Source organism: Borostomias antarcticus, assembly GCF_949987555.1.
Source record: "Borostomias antarcticus genome assembly, chromosome: 22".
NCBI lineage: Eukaryota > Metazoa > Chordata > Actinopteri > Stomiiformes > Stomiidae > Borostomias > Borostomias antarcticus.
In genome coordinates this window covers 19,003,042-19,021,295 of record NC_140255.1, presented here as the reverse complement: position 1 = coordinate 19,021,295, position 18,254 = coordinate 19,003,042, and the positions used below count along the sequence as shown (strand labels likewise).

The 18,254-nt window shown below is 51.4% G+C and overlaps 2 protein-coding genes across 2 annotated transcripts in view; one reads left to right on the top strand and one right to left on the bottom strand.

Moving 5' to 3' along the window:
- Positions 1 to 1,193: 1,193 nt before the first annotated feature.
- LOC311323922 (WD repeat domain phosphoinositide-interacting protein 1-like) lies at positions 1,194 to 10,249 on the top strand. The gene is made up of 12 exons (XM_084456253.1): positions 1,194 to 1,281; positions 3,851 to 3,933; positions 4,626 to 4,795; positions 5,216 to 5,312; positions 6,000 to 6,097; positions 6,400 to 6,492; positions 6,677 to 6,747; positions 6,838 to 6,945; positions 7,054 to 7,218; positions 9,271 to 9,378; positions 9,481 to 9,620; positions 9,764 to 10,249. The coding sequence occupies exons 1-12, from the start codon at positions 1,205 to 1,207 to the stop codon at positions 9,883 to 9,885; spliced, it is 1,332 nt and encodes a 443-aa protein (XP_084312379.1). The 5' UTR covers positions 1,194 to 1,204; the 3' UTR covers positions 9,886 to 10,249.
- Positions 10,250 to 12,639: 2,390 nt separating this feature from the next.
- The window catches only part of arsg (arylsulfatase G), a gene marked incomplete at its 3' end in the record, with an annotated part of 9,865 nt that continues 4,250 nt past the window's right edge, over positions 12,640 to 18,254 (bottom strand). The window contains exons 4-12 of the mRNA XM_084456251.1: positions 17,770 to 18,005; positions 17,152 to 17,263; positions 16,718 to 16,864; positions 15,633 to 15,853; positions 15,441 to 15,521; positions 15,131 to 15,239; positions 14,579 to 14,699; positions 13,795 to 13,885; positions 12,640 to 12,920 (exon numbers count right to left, since the gene is read on the bottom strand). Of these exons, the coding sequence (XP_084312377.1) occupies positions 12,640 to 12,920; positions 13,795 to 13,885; positions 14,579 to 14,699; positions 15,131 to 15,239; positions 15,441 to 15,521; positions 15,633 to 15,853; positions 16,718 to 16,864; positions 17,152 to 17,263; positions 17,770 to 18,005 (1,399 nt within the window). The remainder of the gene's footprint in view (positions 12,921 to 13,794; positions 13,886 to 14,578; positions 14,700 to 15,130; positions 15,240 to 15,440; positions 15,522 to 15,632; positions 15,854 to 16,717; positions 16,865 to 17,151; positions 17,264 to 17,769; positions 18,006 to 18,254) is intronic.

Here is an 18,254-nt window from a genome sequence, read left to right as displayed (position 1 = left end):
CTGCACAGAATGACTGACTAGAGGAGGATAATATAATTTATCATAACTGTCTGCCAGACAGTCCATCCACATGCCTTGGCTTCTGACTTCATCCAATGAAAATGATCAAAACAATTCCTCGTGTGAAGAATGAAGGTCCAGCAAGCCAATGGAAACGCGGTTTTGTCCGAAGGGGTGGGGCTTGTTCTGGTGACTGCCTAATTGACCAATCAGATGTCTGAATAGCTTTGAGGCGGTCTCTGCCAACCAATAGAACATCCTGTTCAAGTGACGCATGCACCCCTCAGCTGTTTTGCTCTGTTGTCTACGGACTGAAGTTATAACAATAATATAACAGCGGTGTTGTGCTCGGGAAGTGAAAGGGATAACGGCGAGCTGTAGTTTCAGTGAGATATTGGAATGCATATGTGCATATTATTCCACTCAGCCTAGTTGTGCTGGGTGTTTATGCCATTTGATATCCAGAGCAGATCACCTATCCGAGGTCTGGGACGCGTGGCGCTTTCGCTCCTGGGGAGAGGAGCTGGGGAGAGGAGCAGGGGAGAGGAGCAGGGGAGAGGAGCAGAGGAGCAGGGGAGAGGAGCAGAGGAGCAGGGGAGAGGAGCAGAGGAGAGGAGCAGGGGAGAGGAGCAGGGGAGAGGAGCAGGGGAGAGGAGCAGGGGAGAGGAGCTGGGGAGAGGAACAGGGGAGAGGAGCAGGGGAGAGGAGCTGGGGAGAGGAACAGGGGAGAGGAGCAGGGGAGGGGAGCAGGGGAGAGGAGCAGGGGAGCGAAGCAGGGGAGAGGAGCAGGGGAGAGGAGCAGGGGAGAGGAGCAGGGGAGAGGAACAGGGGAGAGGAGCAGGGGAGAGGAGCAGAGGAGTGGAGCAGGGGAGAGGAGCAGGGGAGAGGAACAGGGGAGAGGAGCAGGGGAGAGGAGCTGGGGAGAGGAGCAGGGGAGAGGAACAGGGGAGAGGAGCAGGGGAGAGGAGCAGAGGAGCAGGGGAGAGGAGCAGAGGAGCAGGGGAGAGGAGCAGAGGAGAGGAGCAGGGGAGAGGAGCAGGGGAGAGGAGCAGAGGAGCAGGGGAGAGGAGCAGGGGAGAGGAGCAGGGGAGAGGAGCAGGGGAGAGGAGCAGGGGAGCAGGGCTTCTGGGGTGATCGATCCGGACCCAGGCCTCCCAGTCTGGACAGCAGGGAGGGAGGGAGGAGGACGTGATCGTTGAAGGGGATGGAGACCCGGGAGACCTCGGACGGTCCGGGAGGGACCCAAGGCTTGATCTGCGCCTCGTTCAACCAGGACACCACGTAAGTGTCCCGTCATAATGAAATTATATGTTTTCATTGCTGGTTTGCAGCCCAGGTTAAGGTGAATTGTGGGTCATCTGGCGTGATTTATTATGATTGTTCATTCAATTGTCAAGCACGTCTCTGATGATGTTCTTATGAAATGAAGCTATATACTTGCTTAGAAAGTAGGCCACTGTTCAGTGTGCTGCCTGACCCGAATATTCATCCGAGATTAGATGCGTCCAGCTGTAAACAGGCCCCGGTTGCTCAGCCAGTGGACAGGCTATGGTGCAAGTTGGTTTGTTCGAATGACATATACACCTAATTTCCCGACCTGTGGATCTGTATTGTACTGTGTGTGGTGGACTGACTCGCTGGGATGGACGAGGGGAGTCCACTATACAATGCCCCTGCAAGCCTGAATGAACAATGCCCTCATTTTGAATGATAGACATCAAGTAGGCCTACCTTCTCTTAGAAGGTGATGATGGCTGATATGGAATGGTGGAGAGACTCTAAAGCATCTAGTCAGTAAGGTACCGGTACAGGTATGCGTGTCTGCTTGCCTGGTATTCACACCTGTTGGACTTGGGTCTTAAACCAGACAGGTAGCCTATAACGGCGCTTTGCTCCGTTTCTAATCATCTCTGGCCAACTTGAGATGAGACGGACTGACTTAATATGAGACAGCCTTTCCAGGGCATCCGAGGCCCGCATCCAGGTCCTGTTGACTGTCTCCTCCTCATCCTCCTCCTCCTCCTCCTCCTCCTCCTCCTCCTCCCGTCTGCCCAAACCTCCCTCAGTTCAGCGCAGACAAAGACGGTCTTCTTCCCATATCAGGTGCTGCAGGTCATCTGCAAGCTGCAGGTCATCTCTGCAGCCGTACTGCAAGCTGCAAAATCACCTGACCCTCCCCCCCACACTGTAGTGACCATACAACTCACTACAACTCACTACAACTCACTACTACTCACTACAACTCACTACTACTCACTACAACTCACTACTACTCACTTCTACTCACTACTACTCACTACAACTCACTACTACTCACTACTACTCACTACTACTCACTACAACTCACTACTACTCACTACAATTCACTACAACTCACTACTACTCACTACTACTCACTACAACTCTCTACTACTCACTACTACTCACTACAACTCACTACTACTCACTACTACTCACTACTACTCACTACTACTCACTACTACTCACTACAACTCACTACAACTCACTACTACTCACTACAACTCACTACTACTCACTACAACTCACTACTACTCACTACAACTCACTACTACTCACTACTACTCACTACAACTCACTACAACTCACTACAACTCACTACTACTCACTACAACTCACTTCAACTCACTACTACTCACTACTACTCACTACAACTCACTACAACTCACTACAACTCACTACTACTCACTACAACTCACTACTACTCACTACTACTCATTACTACTCACTACAACTCACTACTACTCACTACAACTCACTACTACTCACTACTACTCACTACAACTCACTACAACTCACTACTACTCACTACAACTCACTACAACTCACTACTACTCACTACAACTCACTACTACTCACTACAACTCACTGCAACTCACTACAACTCACTACTACTCACTACAACTCACTACAACTCACTACTCACTACTACTCACTACAACTCACTACAACTCACTACAACTCACTACTACTCACTACAACTCACTACAACTCACTACTACTCACTACAACTCACTACAACTCACTACTACTCACTACTACTCACTACAACTCACTACAACTCACTACAACTCACGGTAGCCTTGATTTCTCCCGCCGGGGATATTTATATAACAAGGGGCGCGTCGTCACACGGACACCTTCTTCCTGCAGGGGCGCGTCGTCACACGGACACCTTCTTCCTGCGTGGGGGCACTGGCAGGCGCTCTTTAGAAAACAACATCCTGTGTTAGACTTCCGGTTGGCACGGCATTTATGCTCGACGCGGACACGGCTGGTTGGGTTTACTGTGTGTGTTTGTGTCCATGTGCATTCCAGGAGCTTTGCTCGGTCTTCTCGTTGAGAGAGGTCAAGGAGGAATGTTTACAGCTCACCTATTTCAGCCCCTGGCTGAGCAGGTTTTTTGCTCCCCTCTGGAAAATGTAGGGGTAGAATTTATGTCCATCCCCTCCTTGCTCTCTGTACTGTAAAGCCCATTGTGTTGCCTCTGTTTATGAAATGCTGCTGTACAAATAAAGTTTGATTTGATTCCCTATAGTTTAAGAAAAGTGTTGGGTGTGCAGTGACAGAGTGGTCTATATATAGTGATATGGTCTTAGACTGGTGGGCCTCCTTCTTGTTGACGAAGCGTGTGTGTTGGGGTTACAGGATAATTCACGTTTGCTCCTCTGCTCTGTTTGTTTGTCTGTCTGTATGTTTGTCTACATGTCTGTCTCTTCTGCTACCCCTCTGTCTGTCTGCCCGTCTCTGTCTGTGTACCTCTCTGTCTGTTTGCCTGCATGTCTGTCTGTCATTCTGTCTATCTGTGTGCCTGTCTGTCTGTCTCTCTCAGATCTTTGTCTGTAGGCACCAAGGCTGGCTATAGGCTCTTCTCTGTCACCTCTGTGGACAAGATGGACTGCATCCACGAGGGAGGTAAGCAGCAGACACCACCTGTCCACTAAACCTGTCTGAATAGCCTTGGCTGCATGTATCCTAAGAATACCATCATCTACGTACAGTACTCAACAAACCTGTCCTAGTCATGTGTGTATCTGTAATGGGTGTGACCGTGTGTGTTCTCCCGTGTTTGTTTTCTTCCCTATTGAGGTGTTTGAATGTGCGTGTGTGCATCTATGTGTTGGTGTGTGTGACATACTGTAGCTCCAGGCCTTGGCTTGATAGGACATGGATAATCTGAGGTCAGCTTAGACTGTAGTGATGTACGTAGTTGGGAACCGGCTCCAAAGTTCCAAAGACCAGCATGTTTAACCCGCCACCTCCCACATAGACAAACAATGGCGACTAAGTTCCCTAACGCTCCACAATAAGTTACAGAGTGAGTTTAGGTCAAACACAATAGCGGTTTCCTTATCTTAAAGTGTTTAATCATTGTTTTGAATCGCGGAAGAAGGCAATTGTGCGGTTGTTATGATTGTGTCATAACAATATGAGTCTGTAGTGTGTGTGTTTGTGTGTGGGCCGGCGTGTGTCTGCATGTCTACGTGTGTGTGTGTGTGTGTGTGTGTGTGTGTGTGTGTGTGTGTGCGTGCTTGTGTAAATGAATGCGTGTTCCCAAATAACGACAAATCTGCGAGCGTGGTACTGACCGGAGGTGTGTGTTCCAGTGGAGTGTCCAGACGTGTACATCGTGGAGCGTCTGTTCTCCAGCAGTCTGGTGGTGGTGGTCAGTCTCTGCACGCCGCGCCGGATGAACGTCTACCACTTCAAGAAGGGAACAGAGATCTGCAACTACAGCTACTCCAGCAACATCCTCTCCGTCAGGCTCAACAGACAGGTACAGGCCGCAGGATGGACAGACAGGTACAGGCCGCAGGATGGACAGACAGGTACAGGCCGCAGGATGGACAGACAGGTACAGGCCGCAGGATGGACAGACAGGTACAGGCCGCAGGATGGACAGACAGAGAGGCGCACAGGATGGACGGACAGACAAGTACACAGGCCACAGGATGGACAGACAGATAGATAGACAGACGGGTACATAGGCCATAGGATGGACGGACAGACAGGTGCAGCCCATAGGACATGCTGACTGACTGACTGACTGACTGACTGACTGACTGACAGACAGACAGACAGACAGACAAACAAGTTAAGGTTCTCTATCTTGGTGAAACTTTGTACTGTATTTATGGTTGTGCTCTAATATCTCTGTGTGTGTGTGTGTGTGTGTGTGTGTGTGTGTGTGTCTCAGAGGTTGGTGGTGTGTCTGGAGGAGTCCGTCTACATCCACAACATCAAAGACATGAAGTTGCTCAAGACGCTGCTCAACACCCCCTCCAACCCCACAGGTACACACACACAGACACACAGACACGCACGCACACACTCACACACGCACGCACACACACAGACAGACATTTCCATATCTTTATTTGTTCACATTTGTCAAGGAATTCTTGTATATCTACAAATAGTAGATACAAGCTTTGGGAATCTGAACAACAGGTTTCCTAGTCTCAGGAAGCAGCGTCTCCGTCATACATGGAGACTGACAGTTATTGCAGACATCGAACATAATTTTGCCGATGCTTTAGCTTTTGTCTTGGGCATTCCTGCCATCTGCGGTCCCCTCACAGCTAGTCTGTGGACATTACCCAGGCTTCCAAATATAAACACCAGAAATGTACATTTGTACCCAAGCTGTATAATGGCATCTTTGAGCAGTTGGTACTTTTAAAACCACAGTAAGGAATGCCTCTTCTAGACTGTGATCAAACTTACACCCTAATTCTAAAATGGTGAGTTCTCTCCTGTCCTCAACAACAACATCTGGTGTATTAGCTGTAACATTTGAAATTGTATATTATTGTACAGTTTGAACATGGCAGTTGAGACCTAAGAGTGTTTGTAGATTTTAACGGATGATGGAACATATGGAATTATGTCCATAACTAATAAGTCAACAATTGCCTAGCAATGTACACACACTCAAACGCGCACACCCACAGACTTACTCCTTCTCTCTACCTCGCTAGGTCTGTGTGCTCTCTCAGTGAACCACAGTAACTCCTATCTAGCCTACCCGGGCAGCACCACCATTGGAGAGATCATCGTCTACGACGCCATCAAACTGGTATGGCAACAGTCCCTCAAGTGTTGTGAATGCCCTTAAGTTTAACTGTGGTGTGTAACGTGAAAACAGATTTCTATGAAAATTGTGAGGTTTTGATAGGAAGCGCCGACCAACGTGCATGACCATGCCGCCATGCCCTTGGTACAGCTTCATAACGTTGATACCGACTTTGGTCGCACCTCTGGGTTTAATCTGGCCGAGGTGCGTGGAGTTGTAGGACAGAATAGGAAATGAGCCGTTTGTCTGCCGAGGCGGTCGCAGGCTGATGATGTCACAATCTGCGCTCCGCGTGTGTCCCTCAGAGCACGGTGACCACGATCCCCGCCCACGACAGCCCGCTGGCGGCCCTCATCTTCAACGCCACGGGAACCAAACTGGCCAGCGCGTCGGAAAGGGTCAGTTCACTCTGTCCTCTCTCTCTTTCCGTTGCTCTCTTCTGCCATGGTCAGTAAAGCCTTCTGTGAGAGGAAGTGACCCCAGCAGTCGCTCCGCTAGCTTCCGTCTCTCATTCCCTCTCCTCCTGTCTTGTCGTTATCTCACGCTCCTCTTCCTCCTCCTCTTCCTCCTCCTCCTCCCCAGGGAACCGTGATCCGAGTCTTCACCGTCCCCGAGGGACAGAAGCTGTTCGAGTTCCGCAGAGGCATGAAGAGGTCAGTGCGCACACACACAGAACATAAACAATGGCTGTGATCCTTGATCTCTCCGCCTAATATGTGTGTGTGTGTGTGTGTGTGTGTCAGATACGTGAGCATCAGCTCGCTGTCCTTCAGTGCGGACACTCAGTTCCTGTGTGCCTCCAGTAACACTGAGACTGTCCACATCTTCAAACTGGATCAGCACAGCCCCAGGTACACACACTCTGCATGCAAAGTGTGCGTTTGTGTGTGTGTGTGTGTGTGTGTGTGTGTGTGTGTGTGTGCGGATCCCGTTTGTGACTTGTTCCCTCCCCTCGCCAGTCTGGAGGAGGAGTCTCCCACGTGGTCGGCCTACATGGGGAAGATGTTCTCGGCCGCCAGCACCTACCTGCCGGCCCAGGTGTCGGACATGATGCACCAGGACCGAGCCTTCGCCACCGTGCGCCTCAACATGTTTGGGCTGAAAAACGTCTGCGCCCTGGCCACGTAAGAGAAGGAGAGAGAGAGAGAGAGAGAGAGAGAGAGAATGAAAGAGAGAGAGAGTGAGAGAATGAAAGAGAGAGGCTGTGTTCCGAATCGCATACTTCTACTTTTTACTACCAGTACGTATTACAGCTGCCCCTAGAAAGTACGTACTCTGCACGCAGTATGCATGCAATTGGGACACTCTACCTTGTCATAACATTGCGCCTTGAAATTTGACCACATCCGTCGCTGCAACCATGGGCGTAACCATGTATTCACTGGAGGGGACATTTCCCCTGGAATATTGAAATATGCCAATCTGTCCCCCTCAATTATATACAGTAGACAAAAAAAAGAAAGAAATGTTCTCGTTTTTGAAACCTTGTCCATGGATCTGTTTCATATGTTTCTGTTGGAAAACAAGTGTGTGAGATGAGACCCCCCCCTCCCCCCCTGTAGTCTACAGTTGGTTTGTTCCAAGCTGCTCACAGCTCCACTGCACAGTGCACGCTGACAGAGCTTCCTGTGAGGGAACAGGGAACGAAAGAGCGTCCATTCGGTACTTGACTGTTGTCTGTGAACTGTGATAATTGAATGGCGGCACGCACATTAACCCAAGATGGGCTACTTTTCTCTTAAAAAACATTTTTAAAATGATAGCATAGGTAACGTTAGAGCTGCTCAATTTGCTAGCTAGCACTGATCTGGAGCACACATTGTTGTGACCAAATTAATTTGGATAACCAGAACTCGGTTGTCTGATTTTAAACACTTGCTAGTCTATTCATGTTCACTAAAGTAGCCATAGCCAAGTTAGCTCAGAATCAGCAGATCTCCCAACTTTCTAATCTAATGGTGCGTTTATCATTGGGAACTGGGTTTTTCTCAGTTCCTGGAATCACAGTTCCCAATGATAAAAGAACGCACCATAACTTTATCTCATGTCCTTCTGTGCGCTTGGCAGTGTAGCTGACAATGGAGATGACATGTCATGACGACATTACCTAAAAAACAGGGCCAGCAGCAGGACATACAAGGCTTTTTTGTTTGTGGCTGTACAAGTAGAGTAGTGGTGAGAGCATTGGACTCCCACCCTGGAGACTGGGGTTGAAGACCCGGTGGGGATGACTTTATGGGACTATACCCCAAACCTCCACACGTTCATCCTTTCACTCCAACCTTTACCCCTTGCCTTATAGATCAGATCCTGTCCCAACCCCAAGCCATATTCTAACCCCAAACCACACTAGGGACTGGAAGAAGGACACCAAAACCCACCCGCCGATCTCCACTGCACAAGTAGAGTAGTGGTCAGAGCATTGGACTCCCACCCAGGAGACCGGGGTTCCCGGTGGGGATGACTTTATGTTATCATCAGTGTAACTGCTTTAGCCACTGACCACTACCATTAATGTTATGGAAGCTGCTGCTAGTTGTTGTGAGCCCATGAGCTAACTGGCTATCCCGCTCTCATTGTGCTGGATTAGCATTGGAAGCATTGGAACTGATGTGTCCAGGTGACAAGACCTATCTTTATTTATCAGACATTATTTCATGTCATTTCAATTCACAGCTATTTCAGTACTAAAATACTTTTAACCTACAGTAAGCATACATGTCAGCAGTTAATAATACAACTAGCTTTAACTTCAACCATCAGCAAACGCCCCCCCCCCAAAAAATGAGGACAAGTCAACTTATAAGCATTGTCCCCCCCAAAGTCTACAATATGGTTACACACCTGGCTGCGACATCCGTCCCCAACTGGCGTGACTCGCACATGTGACATCATTTCTGCTGAGCACAGGATTGTGGGTCAGAAAAGTGTGCTGGCTTGCATACTGCAAAATAAGACCAGATCTTGTAGGACATCCTGGTATTTCTTCCATACTGCATGTGGCTGTCATACTATGTATTGGGGCATACTACATCCTGTTTTGGCATACTATATACTGTAGTATGGAAGTACGCGATTCGGAACGCAGACTTTTTTGAGCTGTTCGATCATTTATATCTGTGCGTGTGTGTGTATACTGTGTGTGTGTGTGTGTGTGTGTGTGTGTGTGTATCCAGGGTTCAGAAGATGCTTCGGCTTCTGGTGGCCTCCTCAGATGGACTCCTCTACATCTACAACATGGATCTTCAGGACGGAGGGGAGTGTGTGCTTGTCAGGAAACACAGGTGTGTGTGTGTGTGTGCTTGCGTGGTGTGTGTGCGTGTGTGCTTGTGTTTATGTACGCGTGTGTGCGTGTGTGTGTACTGAGTCTCTCTGTGTTCCTCCAGACTGTTTGAGACAGAGCCGTCAGCAGAGCAGCCTGAGGAAGAGGCGGAGTCAGAGGAAGGAGCATCTCAACCGGCCAACCAATCATATGCTGCTACCGTTGCCCTCCCCTCGACCCCACCTTCCTCTACTGCTCTCACAGGTAGCGTGCGTGCGCACACACACACACACACACACACACCTGGGATGCCCTCTGTTGTGAAACGACACATACTGTAGTGCTGTGTCCCACATAGCTGGGGTGTGACCTCTCCTTCCTCCCTCCCCTCCCCTCCTCCCCCCTAGGCTACTCTGTGGACGGGGGGGCTCAGAAGGGCGACGTCATCCCTGACCACGAGTTAGCCGAGGCACCCGTCTGCCTGGACGACGAGAACGAGTTTCCTCCGGTCAGGAAACAGAAAATCTGAACCCCCCCCGTTTCCCGGCGATCTATCAGACCCATTTGTTTTCGAGCTAAGAGGCGGGACAGCAGTGCTAGAAACACAGCCCCCCCCCCCCCCCCCCAAGATCCCGCCCCAGGACCCCAGTAAGCCAATCGGATGCAGTAGAGACCGGTTGGCAGTTGAAGCGCGTTGAAAGAGTGTTTCAGGACTTTCTGAGTCCTTAGACTTTGAGGAAAACAGCCTACCTACTCCCAGACCCAGCCAGCTGATCCCAGAACAGCCAAGCTACTCCCACACCAAGCCTAGCTACTCCCAGACCCAGCCAGCTGGTCCCAGACCAGCATACCTACTCCCACACCCAGCCAGCTGATCCCAGACCAGCCTACCAACTCCCAGACCCAGCCAGCTGATCCCAGAACAGCCAAGCTACTCCCACACCAAGCCTAGCTACTCCCAGACCGAGCCAGCTGATCCCAGACCAGCATACCTACTCCCAGACCCAGCCAGCTGATCCCAGAACAGCCAAGCTACTCCCACACCAAGCCTAGCTACTCCCAGACCCAGCCAGCTGATCCCAGACCAGTACCAGCCAGCATCAGTTTCCCCCGGAAGGCTGGGTGACTCAAGATGGCTGACTGCACACCTGCAGGACAAGAGGACTATGTTACTGACTCAGCACAGCAACTGTAATCTGCGTTCAAGGTTGTACAGCAGACAGGCAGGGGGTCATCATGGGGTTAGAGACTAGAGCTTACCAACGGACATTATCTGTATCACACCCACACAGAGAGAGAGAGAGAGAGAGAGAGAGAGAGGAGAGGGGGGGCAGAGACGGAGAGGGAGAGAAAAGAGGAGAGAGGGAGGGAGGGAGAAAGAGACAGAGAGAAACTTGATCAATTCCATGCATTTCCATGCAATTATGTAGGTACTGTAAGTGTACAGTAAGTGTAGGTGATGCAGTCAGTGTGTCACCACCTCTCTGAACCGCTAGCTGACAAGAGTGAGCTACAGAGGAGAGGAGGAGAGAGAAGGAGAGAAGAGGAGAGAAAGAGAGAAGGAGAAGTAGAGAGAAGGGGAGAGGAGAGAATTGGAGAGAAGTTGAGAAAGTATCAACAGTTGAAATGTGCAGTATTGAACTGCATACATGGCCTCTCATTTCACTAATATCAATACAACTTGATGTGTAGTTCAAGTGTTGAATTTTTTAAATTATGTTAAAAAAAAAGTTTTTACTCTGTAAAAAAGATGGCTGTTCTTAATATTCTTTTTGAATATGAGGTAAGTATTATACATTGATGCCTAGACCTATTATAAGTTATGAGAAGGCTTTTCATGGAATTATTTTTTATTGTGTGTATAATGTGTATATATACATTTATATATAGGATGTAAACAGTATGCCTGTTGTTAATTTGCCAAAGGGTGGTGGTGGTGTTGGTGGAGGGACTCTTCACTGAGCCGTTGTAATTCCTGATGATTTTGAGCCAGAGCCGAGCAATAAAGACAAATGTGAATCAAACTCCTCATTCCATGTCCTTGAATTATCTGTAATGGTGATTATCTGGTACCATCTCCATGGTGTGGTGTGTCAGTACTTCTGAATGGCCACCAGAGGGGGCCGATGGCTGTCCGCTTCCAGCAGTCGAATATTGACCCACCTCCTGAACGAAGCTACTGCTTGCTTGCCAACAACACAATACAGCACCGACAAACAGACAGATCCTCAGTGGGCTGGTATCTTTACTCTTGTTTGTTTTCATGGTTTTCAAGTTTTTTTACATTTATCTGCCCGATGACACACTAGAATGGTAAAATGGTAAATGGACACTTTACAATGGCCTCTCATTCACCCATTCACACACCGATGGCGGCAGCTGCCAGGCAAGGTGCCAGCCTGCTCATTGGGAGTAATTTGGGGTTCAGTGTCTTGCCCAAGGACACTTTGACATCACAGAAGAAGTAGAACAGGCAAATATTTGCCCCAAACTAGAGCACAGGGGTCTGTCAGTGACTGGAGGCAGGCAGTGAATAAGTTCCTCTCTCTGCACCCCTTTCTCTGTCTGTTGTCCTCTCTGCCCCCCCCCCCTCCTCCTCTCTGTCTCTCCCCTCCTCCTCTCTGCCCCCCCCTCCTCCTCTCTGCCCCCCCTCCTCCTCTCTGCCCCCCCCCTCCTCCTCTCTGCCCCCCCCCTCCTCCTCTCTGTCTCTCCCCTCCTCCTCTCTGTCTCTCCCCTCCTCCTCTCTGCCCCCCCCCTCCCCCCCTCCTCCTCTCTGCCCCCCCCTCCTCCTCTCTGCCCCCCCCCTCCTCCTCTCTGCCCCCCCCTCCTCCTCTCTGTCTCTCCCCTCCTCCTCTCTGCCCCCCCCCTCCTCCTCTCTGCCCCCCCCCTCCCCCCCTCCTCCTCTCTGCCCCCCCCCTCCTCCTCTCTGTCTCTCCCCCTCCTCTCTGCCCCCCCCTCCTCCTCTCTGCCCCCCCCCTCCCCCCCTCCTCCTCTCTGCCCCCCCCCTCCTCCTCTCTGTCTCTCCCCCTCCTCTCTGTCTCTCCCCTCCTCCTCTCTGCCCCCCCCCTCCTCCTCTCTGTCTCTCCCCCTCCTCTCTGTCTCTCCCCTCCTCCTCTCTGTCTCTCCCCTCCTCCTCTCTGTCTCTCCCCTCCTCCTCTCTGTCTCTCCCCTCCTCCTCTCTGCCCCCCCCCTCCTCCTCTCTGCCCCCCTCCTCCTCCTCTCTGCCCCCCCCCTCCTCTCTGTCTCTCCCCCTCCTCCTCTCTGCCCCCCCCCCCCTCTCTCCTCAGCCTGGCGTGTGACAGCGACAGGCCGCGTGCCCGGGGTCACAGCAGGGAGCTGCCGATTGGTCCGTTGTGTAATCGGCCGCGGAGACCGACTGGTCGGTGGCGATGTCCCACAGCAGCTTGTCCCGCCCCCTCCTGACCCTCTCCACCACTCCCTGGTATTCCTCCGAGCCGCTGTCCAGGGGAGACTCCTCCCCCTCGTCACGGGACAGGTCGAAGATCAGAGGAGGGTCGTGGAGCTCCGCCCTCCCGGTACCCCCTCCGCACGCCTCCGCTGCACCTGGGGGAGAGGATGGGGGGGGTCGTGGGGGTCACTTACTACATCAGGCACATTCACGCACACACAGACATACACCAGTGTTTGCCATGTCTCTCCTAGGATGTTATTAGCCTCTCTTACTCTGAAAATGTAATTTAATGTTATTTATTGCTCTATAAATGTTCTTAGCCGGTAGACAAACATACTCCAGGAGCTTGCTCCATCGCCTTGTTGAGAGGGGTCAGGGAATAATTTTTACAGCTCACTTATCTGGCCCCCGGGTGATTACTGTGTTTTTGCTTCCCTCTGGAATATGTAGAGAGTGGGTCGTATGCCCACCTCCCTTGTTCTCTGTAAAGCGCATTGTGTTGCCTCTGGGTATGAAATGCGCTATACAAATAAAGCTTTGATTGATTGATTGATTGATCTGGTTACCTAATTCTGGTCAACACCTGACAACCAACACCTAACAACACTTGAACAATTGCCTCTTGCCTATACCATACACAAAACAGCTGACTCTGCACAGCTGTATACTTGAATGTTATTTAATTGCACTGCCTATAGCAAGGACACCGTGTCCCCTGATTGGATGGGATATGTACTGTAGATGAGGATCAAATTGATAGAATTGACAGACTGCTAGACTAGGGATAGTAAACTGCCTTTAAAAGACTAGCTGCGTACCCAGGACTGGAATGAGGAACTGCTTAGTGCTGATAAGTTACTGTAAAGCCAAGCAATAACAATAATTCCAATGTACCTGTACTGGTTATATAAGGCAATTCAACTTTCTATTCTTCTCTGTCACTCAGAAGACCGAGGTTGTAGATATACAGATATACAGAACTAGTCAGAATGTAAATGTCACTGGAGGTGTGGTGCCGACTCTCACCTGTGATGTAGAAGGCTTTGTGGTTCCCCACTCGGACCGTCTGCAGGTCCCCGAACCTGCCTGCAGCGCCACTGTTGGGGTGGAAGAGGTACTGCGGACGGAGAAGGAGAGGGATGAAGAGAGAACATGACCGCGGGTCCACGAGCCGCCCAAACAATTAGCTGCGACCACGTACGCCAGACCAAATCCTTGTGGACCGACCGATCGACAAAGCGAGCTATGAAGCTGCTGGTAACCTGCAGTATGACCTTGAAGCTGATTTTCAGAGCAGTCGAATGACCTTCACTCTGTCCTGGGTGCTCCCTCCTGTCCTGGGTCAAATACAGACGGGCGACAAACTAAACTAATTAAGGAATAAACAAAGGGTCTTAGTAAGGTGTTGTGTCACCACGAGTGAGTCTACAAGTCTCTGTGGTATAGATCCTCCAAGTCTCTGTGGTATAGATCCTCCAAGTCTCTGTGGTATAGATCCTACAAGTCTCTGTGGTATAGATCCTACAAGTCTCTGTGGTATAGATGTACCCTTATTGTAAAGTGTTAGCAATCTATGCTGCTATCTATCACCCGGTAGCGCTGTTACCTCATGTCTATCTATCACCCGGTAGCGCTGTTACCTCATGTCTATCTATCACACGGTAGCGCTGTTACCTCATGTCTATCTATCACCCGGTAGCGCTGTTACCTCATGTCTATCTATCACACGGTAGCGCTGTTACCTCATGTCTATCTATCACACGGTAGCGCTGTTACCTCATGTCTATCTATCACAGGGTAGCGCTGTTACCTCATGTCCGGTCTGAGCTCCATGCAGCAGCACGTCTGTGGCGTCCACGCCGTCATAGCGCCGGTCAGATGGAGGATCCACCCCCGCCAGGGAGAGCAGGGTGGGGAAGATGTCCAGACCGCTGGAGAGGGGGAGGAGGAGGGGGAGGAGGAGGAGGGAGGAGGAGGAGGAGGAGGAGGAGGGGAGGTGGGTACCACTCATCTCTTTCATAATACATAATACAGTCTCTCACTCTCTGCCTACATCTACAGTGTTACTACTACTGGAAATAAGCAGAGTGATAGCACACACAGGTACTAGTGTGTGTGTGTGTGTGTGTGTGTGTACCTGAGCAGGGCGGAGCTGGTGCTGTGTGTATGTGTGTGTGTGTACCTGAGCAGGGCGGAGCTGGTGCTGTGTGTGTGTATGTGTGTGTGTGTACCTGAGCAGGGCGGAGCTGGTGCTGTGTGAGTGTGTGTGTGTACCTGAGCAGGGCGGAGCTGGTGCTGTGTGAGTGTGTGTGTACCTGAGCAGGGCGGAGCTGGTGCTGTGTGAGTGTGTGTGTGTGTGTACCTGAGCAGGGCGGAGCTGGTGCTGTTGGCTGGTATGCTGCCAGGCCAGTATGCCAGCGTGGGAACCCGGTGCCCCCCCTCCCAGGTGGTCCGCTTGGCAGAGCCCCCACCTCAGGGAGAGGGACAGGGACAGGTCACACACACACACTAACACACACACACACACAGCAACACTAACACACACACAGCAACACTAACACACACACACGGCAACACGCACACACACATACACCAACACGCGCACACAGCAACGCAAACACTTGGACCAAGCAGAGAGATGACCAGAAGGCTGCCCCAGGAAGTAGACTGACCTCTACTGGTCTGCCACTTCCCCTTGAAGGGCCCGACGCTTCCTGCATACTGGCACTTCTGCTCCCAGGGGCCATTATCACCTGGGGGCGCGCACACACACGCGCACACACACACACACACACACACACACACACGTAAAACACACGAGGGGTGTCTAAGCACCCGGAGAATCGTCCAGCCCCGTTTCTCACCGGTGAACCAGATGAGCGTGTCGCTGCCTCCGTCCGTCCCGTCCGACGCGCTCTTTATCGCCCCCACCAGGGCGTCCATCTCCCTCAGGCTGGCAGCGTACACCCCTCCCTCTTCCTCCTCCCCCTCCTCCTCGGGGAGGGGGCGGGGCCGGAGGGGCGGGGCCAGTGGGACGTGCATGTGAGCCAGGGCCACGTACAGCAGGAAGGGCTGCCTCCGTTCCCTAGGAGACGTGACGTCAGCGTAACGTCATCATGACGTAAGCGTTTTGCGCGTGAAGGGAGGGGTTAGCGCGAGGCGTGTAGCTGGCGCTGAGATGGCGGTGTAATGGGGTCAGCTGGGCTAGGGACAAGCACAGAAAGACCGCGCTGGCTTGACAGCTGCTCTGTGAAGTTGGAGTGACCGCTACTTAGCTGTGTGTGTGTGTGTTTGTGTGTGTGTGCATGCGTGTGTTGAAAATTGAAGCGGCGTGCTGGAACTCGACTGTACTCACGTGTCAGACCAGTTTAGGCACACGCGCACACACACACACACATACACACACACTCCTGTGTGAGTGCCAACTATCTTTAGGGCTGTTCCATGAGACACACACACACACACACACACACACACACACACACACACACACACACACTCCTGTGTGAGTGCCAATTATCTGTAGGGTTATTCCATGACTAGGTGACAGGAGAGAAGAGAGCCTATCTTTGCCTCCGGAAACATAATGTAGACACAAACACACACACGCACGCACGCACACGCACACACACACACACACACACACGCACACACACACGCACACACACGCACACACACACACACACAAACACATTTGGAGGTTGTGCAATAGACTTCTGAAAATATGTTTGTATTGCTGTTCCAGTATTCAGGGTTACAGTCGTTCAGTGACCTCAAGAGTTCCCTGACCTGTAAACAACTGTGGCCTACATAAGCAGGGCTCTGCGAAACAACACCAACAACACAAAACAACAACAACAACAACAGAAACAACAACACAGATGCTGTAGCTGTGTGAGGGTCAGAGGTGTTGTGACCCGTGTGTAGCACTGCGTGGCGGCGTCTTGACCTGGCGCTGCGTATGACCTGGAGAGCAGCGGAGGCGTAGCGCTGAGTCAGACTCCACAGGTCCAGGGGCTGCGCTGCAATGCTGCTGTTCACCAGCAGGGGCAGCGCCACCGAGGAGGAACAGCCTCTGAGATCACGCCCCTCCTGGCTGGGGGAGGGGGGGGGGGGGGGGAGAGAGACGGGCTACGCAGTAGATATGTATTTTATTGACCCCCCTAGGGGGGGAAATTTTGTGTTTCAGTAATGGAAATTATAGCATTGGAAGAAAAAAAAAAAATGACACAACCTTTGTGTGTGTGTGTGTATGTGTGTGTGTGGTATCTGTGTGTGTGGATCAGTTAGTACATCTTTGTGTACGTGTGGGTATGTGAGTAATATCTGTGTGTGTGTGTGTGTGTGTGTGTGTGTGTGTGTGAAACTCGAGTGTAAACACACCTGTGTACATGTGGTCCGAGGTCACATGCCGGACAGGGGGGCAGGTCATAGCCAGGCTGGTCAGTACAGCCCATATCATTACTGTAAGGGATCCCCAGGTAAGAGTCAAAACCTGCCCGGAGACAAAGAAAAAGAGGTCACTTTCACTGTCGTTCTCTATCTCCACCCCTCGCTCCCTCGTTCCCTCACTCCCTACTCCCTATATAGGGTTCACCATGTAGTCAACTACCTAGGGAACGGAGAAAATGTAGGGTACATGCACTGTTCCCTGGAAATCAAGGTGAATTGTGGGTAATAAATAGTGGACTATATAGGGAACGAAAATTCCGTGGAGAATTCGGACACTACAAACAAAATGGCTGACGCACTGAATGAATGAATGCAGTGAATAGGCCGCGATTCCGAACACAGCTTATCTCTCTCTCGATCTCACAAACACACATTATTGCTGTGTCACTCCTCAAGCAGCGAGACCGGTTTCAGCCGGTTCCAGATCTCTGTGTCCCTGAGCAACATGTTTTTCAACTCCTCTGTTCCAACAACATGAGCCCCCCCCCCCAAATAACCAAATAACCAAAATAGAAAGCAGTAGAATAAACACAACAGACGACCTCCGACCTCTGTGGGTGGGGCCGTAGGGGCCGCGGTGTCCCAGGTGCCACTTCCCCACCAGGGCGGTGTGGTAGCCCGCCCGCTGCAGCAGCTGGGCCAGGGTGGTCTCGGAGAGCGGCAGGCCCGACACCGACCCCACGCCGAAGTTGTGGGTCACCCCGTTCCTGAGGCCCAGCCGGCCGGTCAGCAGGGAGGCGCGTGACGGGGAGCAGGTGGAGGCGGGGGAGTGGAAGTCCGTCAGCCTGGGAGGAGGAGGAGGAGGAGGAGGAGGAGGAGGAGGAGGAGGAGGAGGAGGAGAGGGAGGAGGAGGAGGAGGAGGAGGAGGAGGAGGAGGAGGAAACCAGGAAGTTCCCGGTCACGGCACATCAGAACAGGGACGGCTGATTGGTTTGTGGTTACGGTCTTGAGTTTGTTTAAAGGAGCACAGTCGCGCTCGTTTAAGTTAATATCATTTGGATTAAATGGACGGATGAAATTGCGGAAAAACATCA

Coding starts and splice junctions, on each gene's coding strand:
- LOC311323922 (XM_084456253.1), top strand. CDS start 1,205: ATGGAGACCCGGGAGACCTCGGACGGTCCGGGAGGGACCCAAGGCTTG. Junction 4,796..5,215: donor CCGTCAGGCTCAACAGACAG/GTACAGGCCGCA, acceptor TGTGTGTCTCAG/AGGTTGGTGGTGTGTCTGGA. Junction 6,493..6,676: donor TGGCCAGCGCGTCGGAAAGG/GTCAGTTCACTC, acceptor CCTCCTCCCCAG/GGAACCGTGATCCGAGTCTT.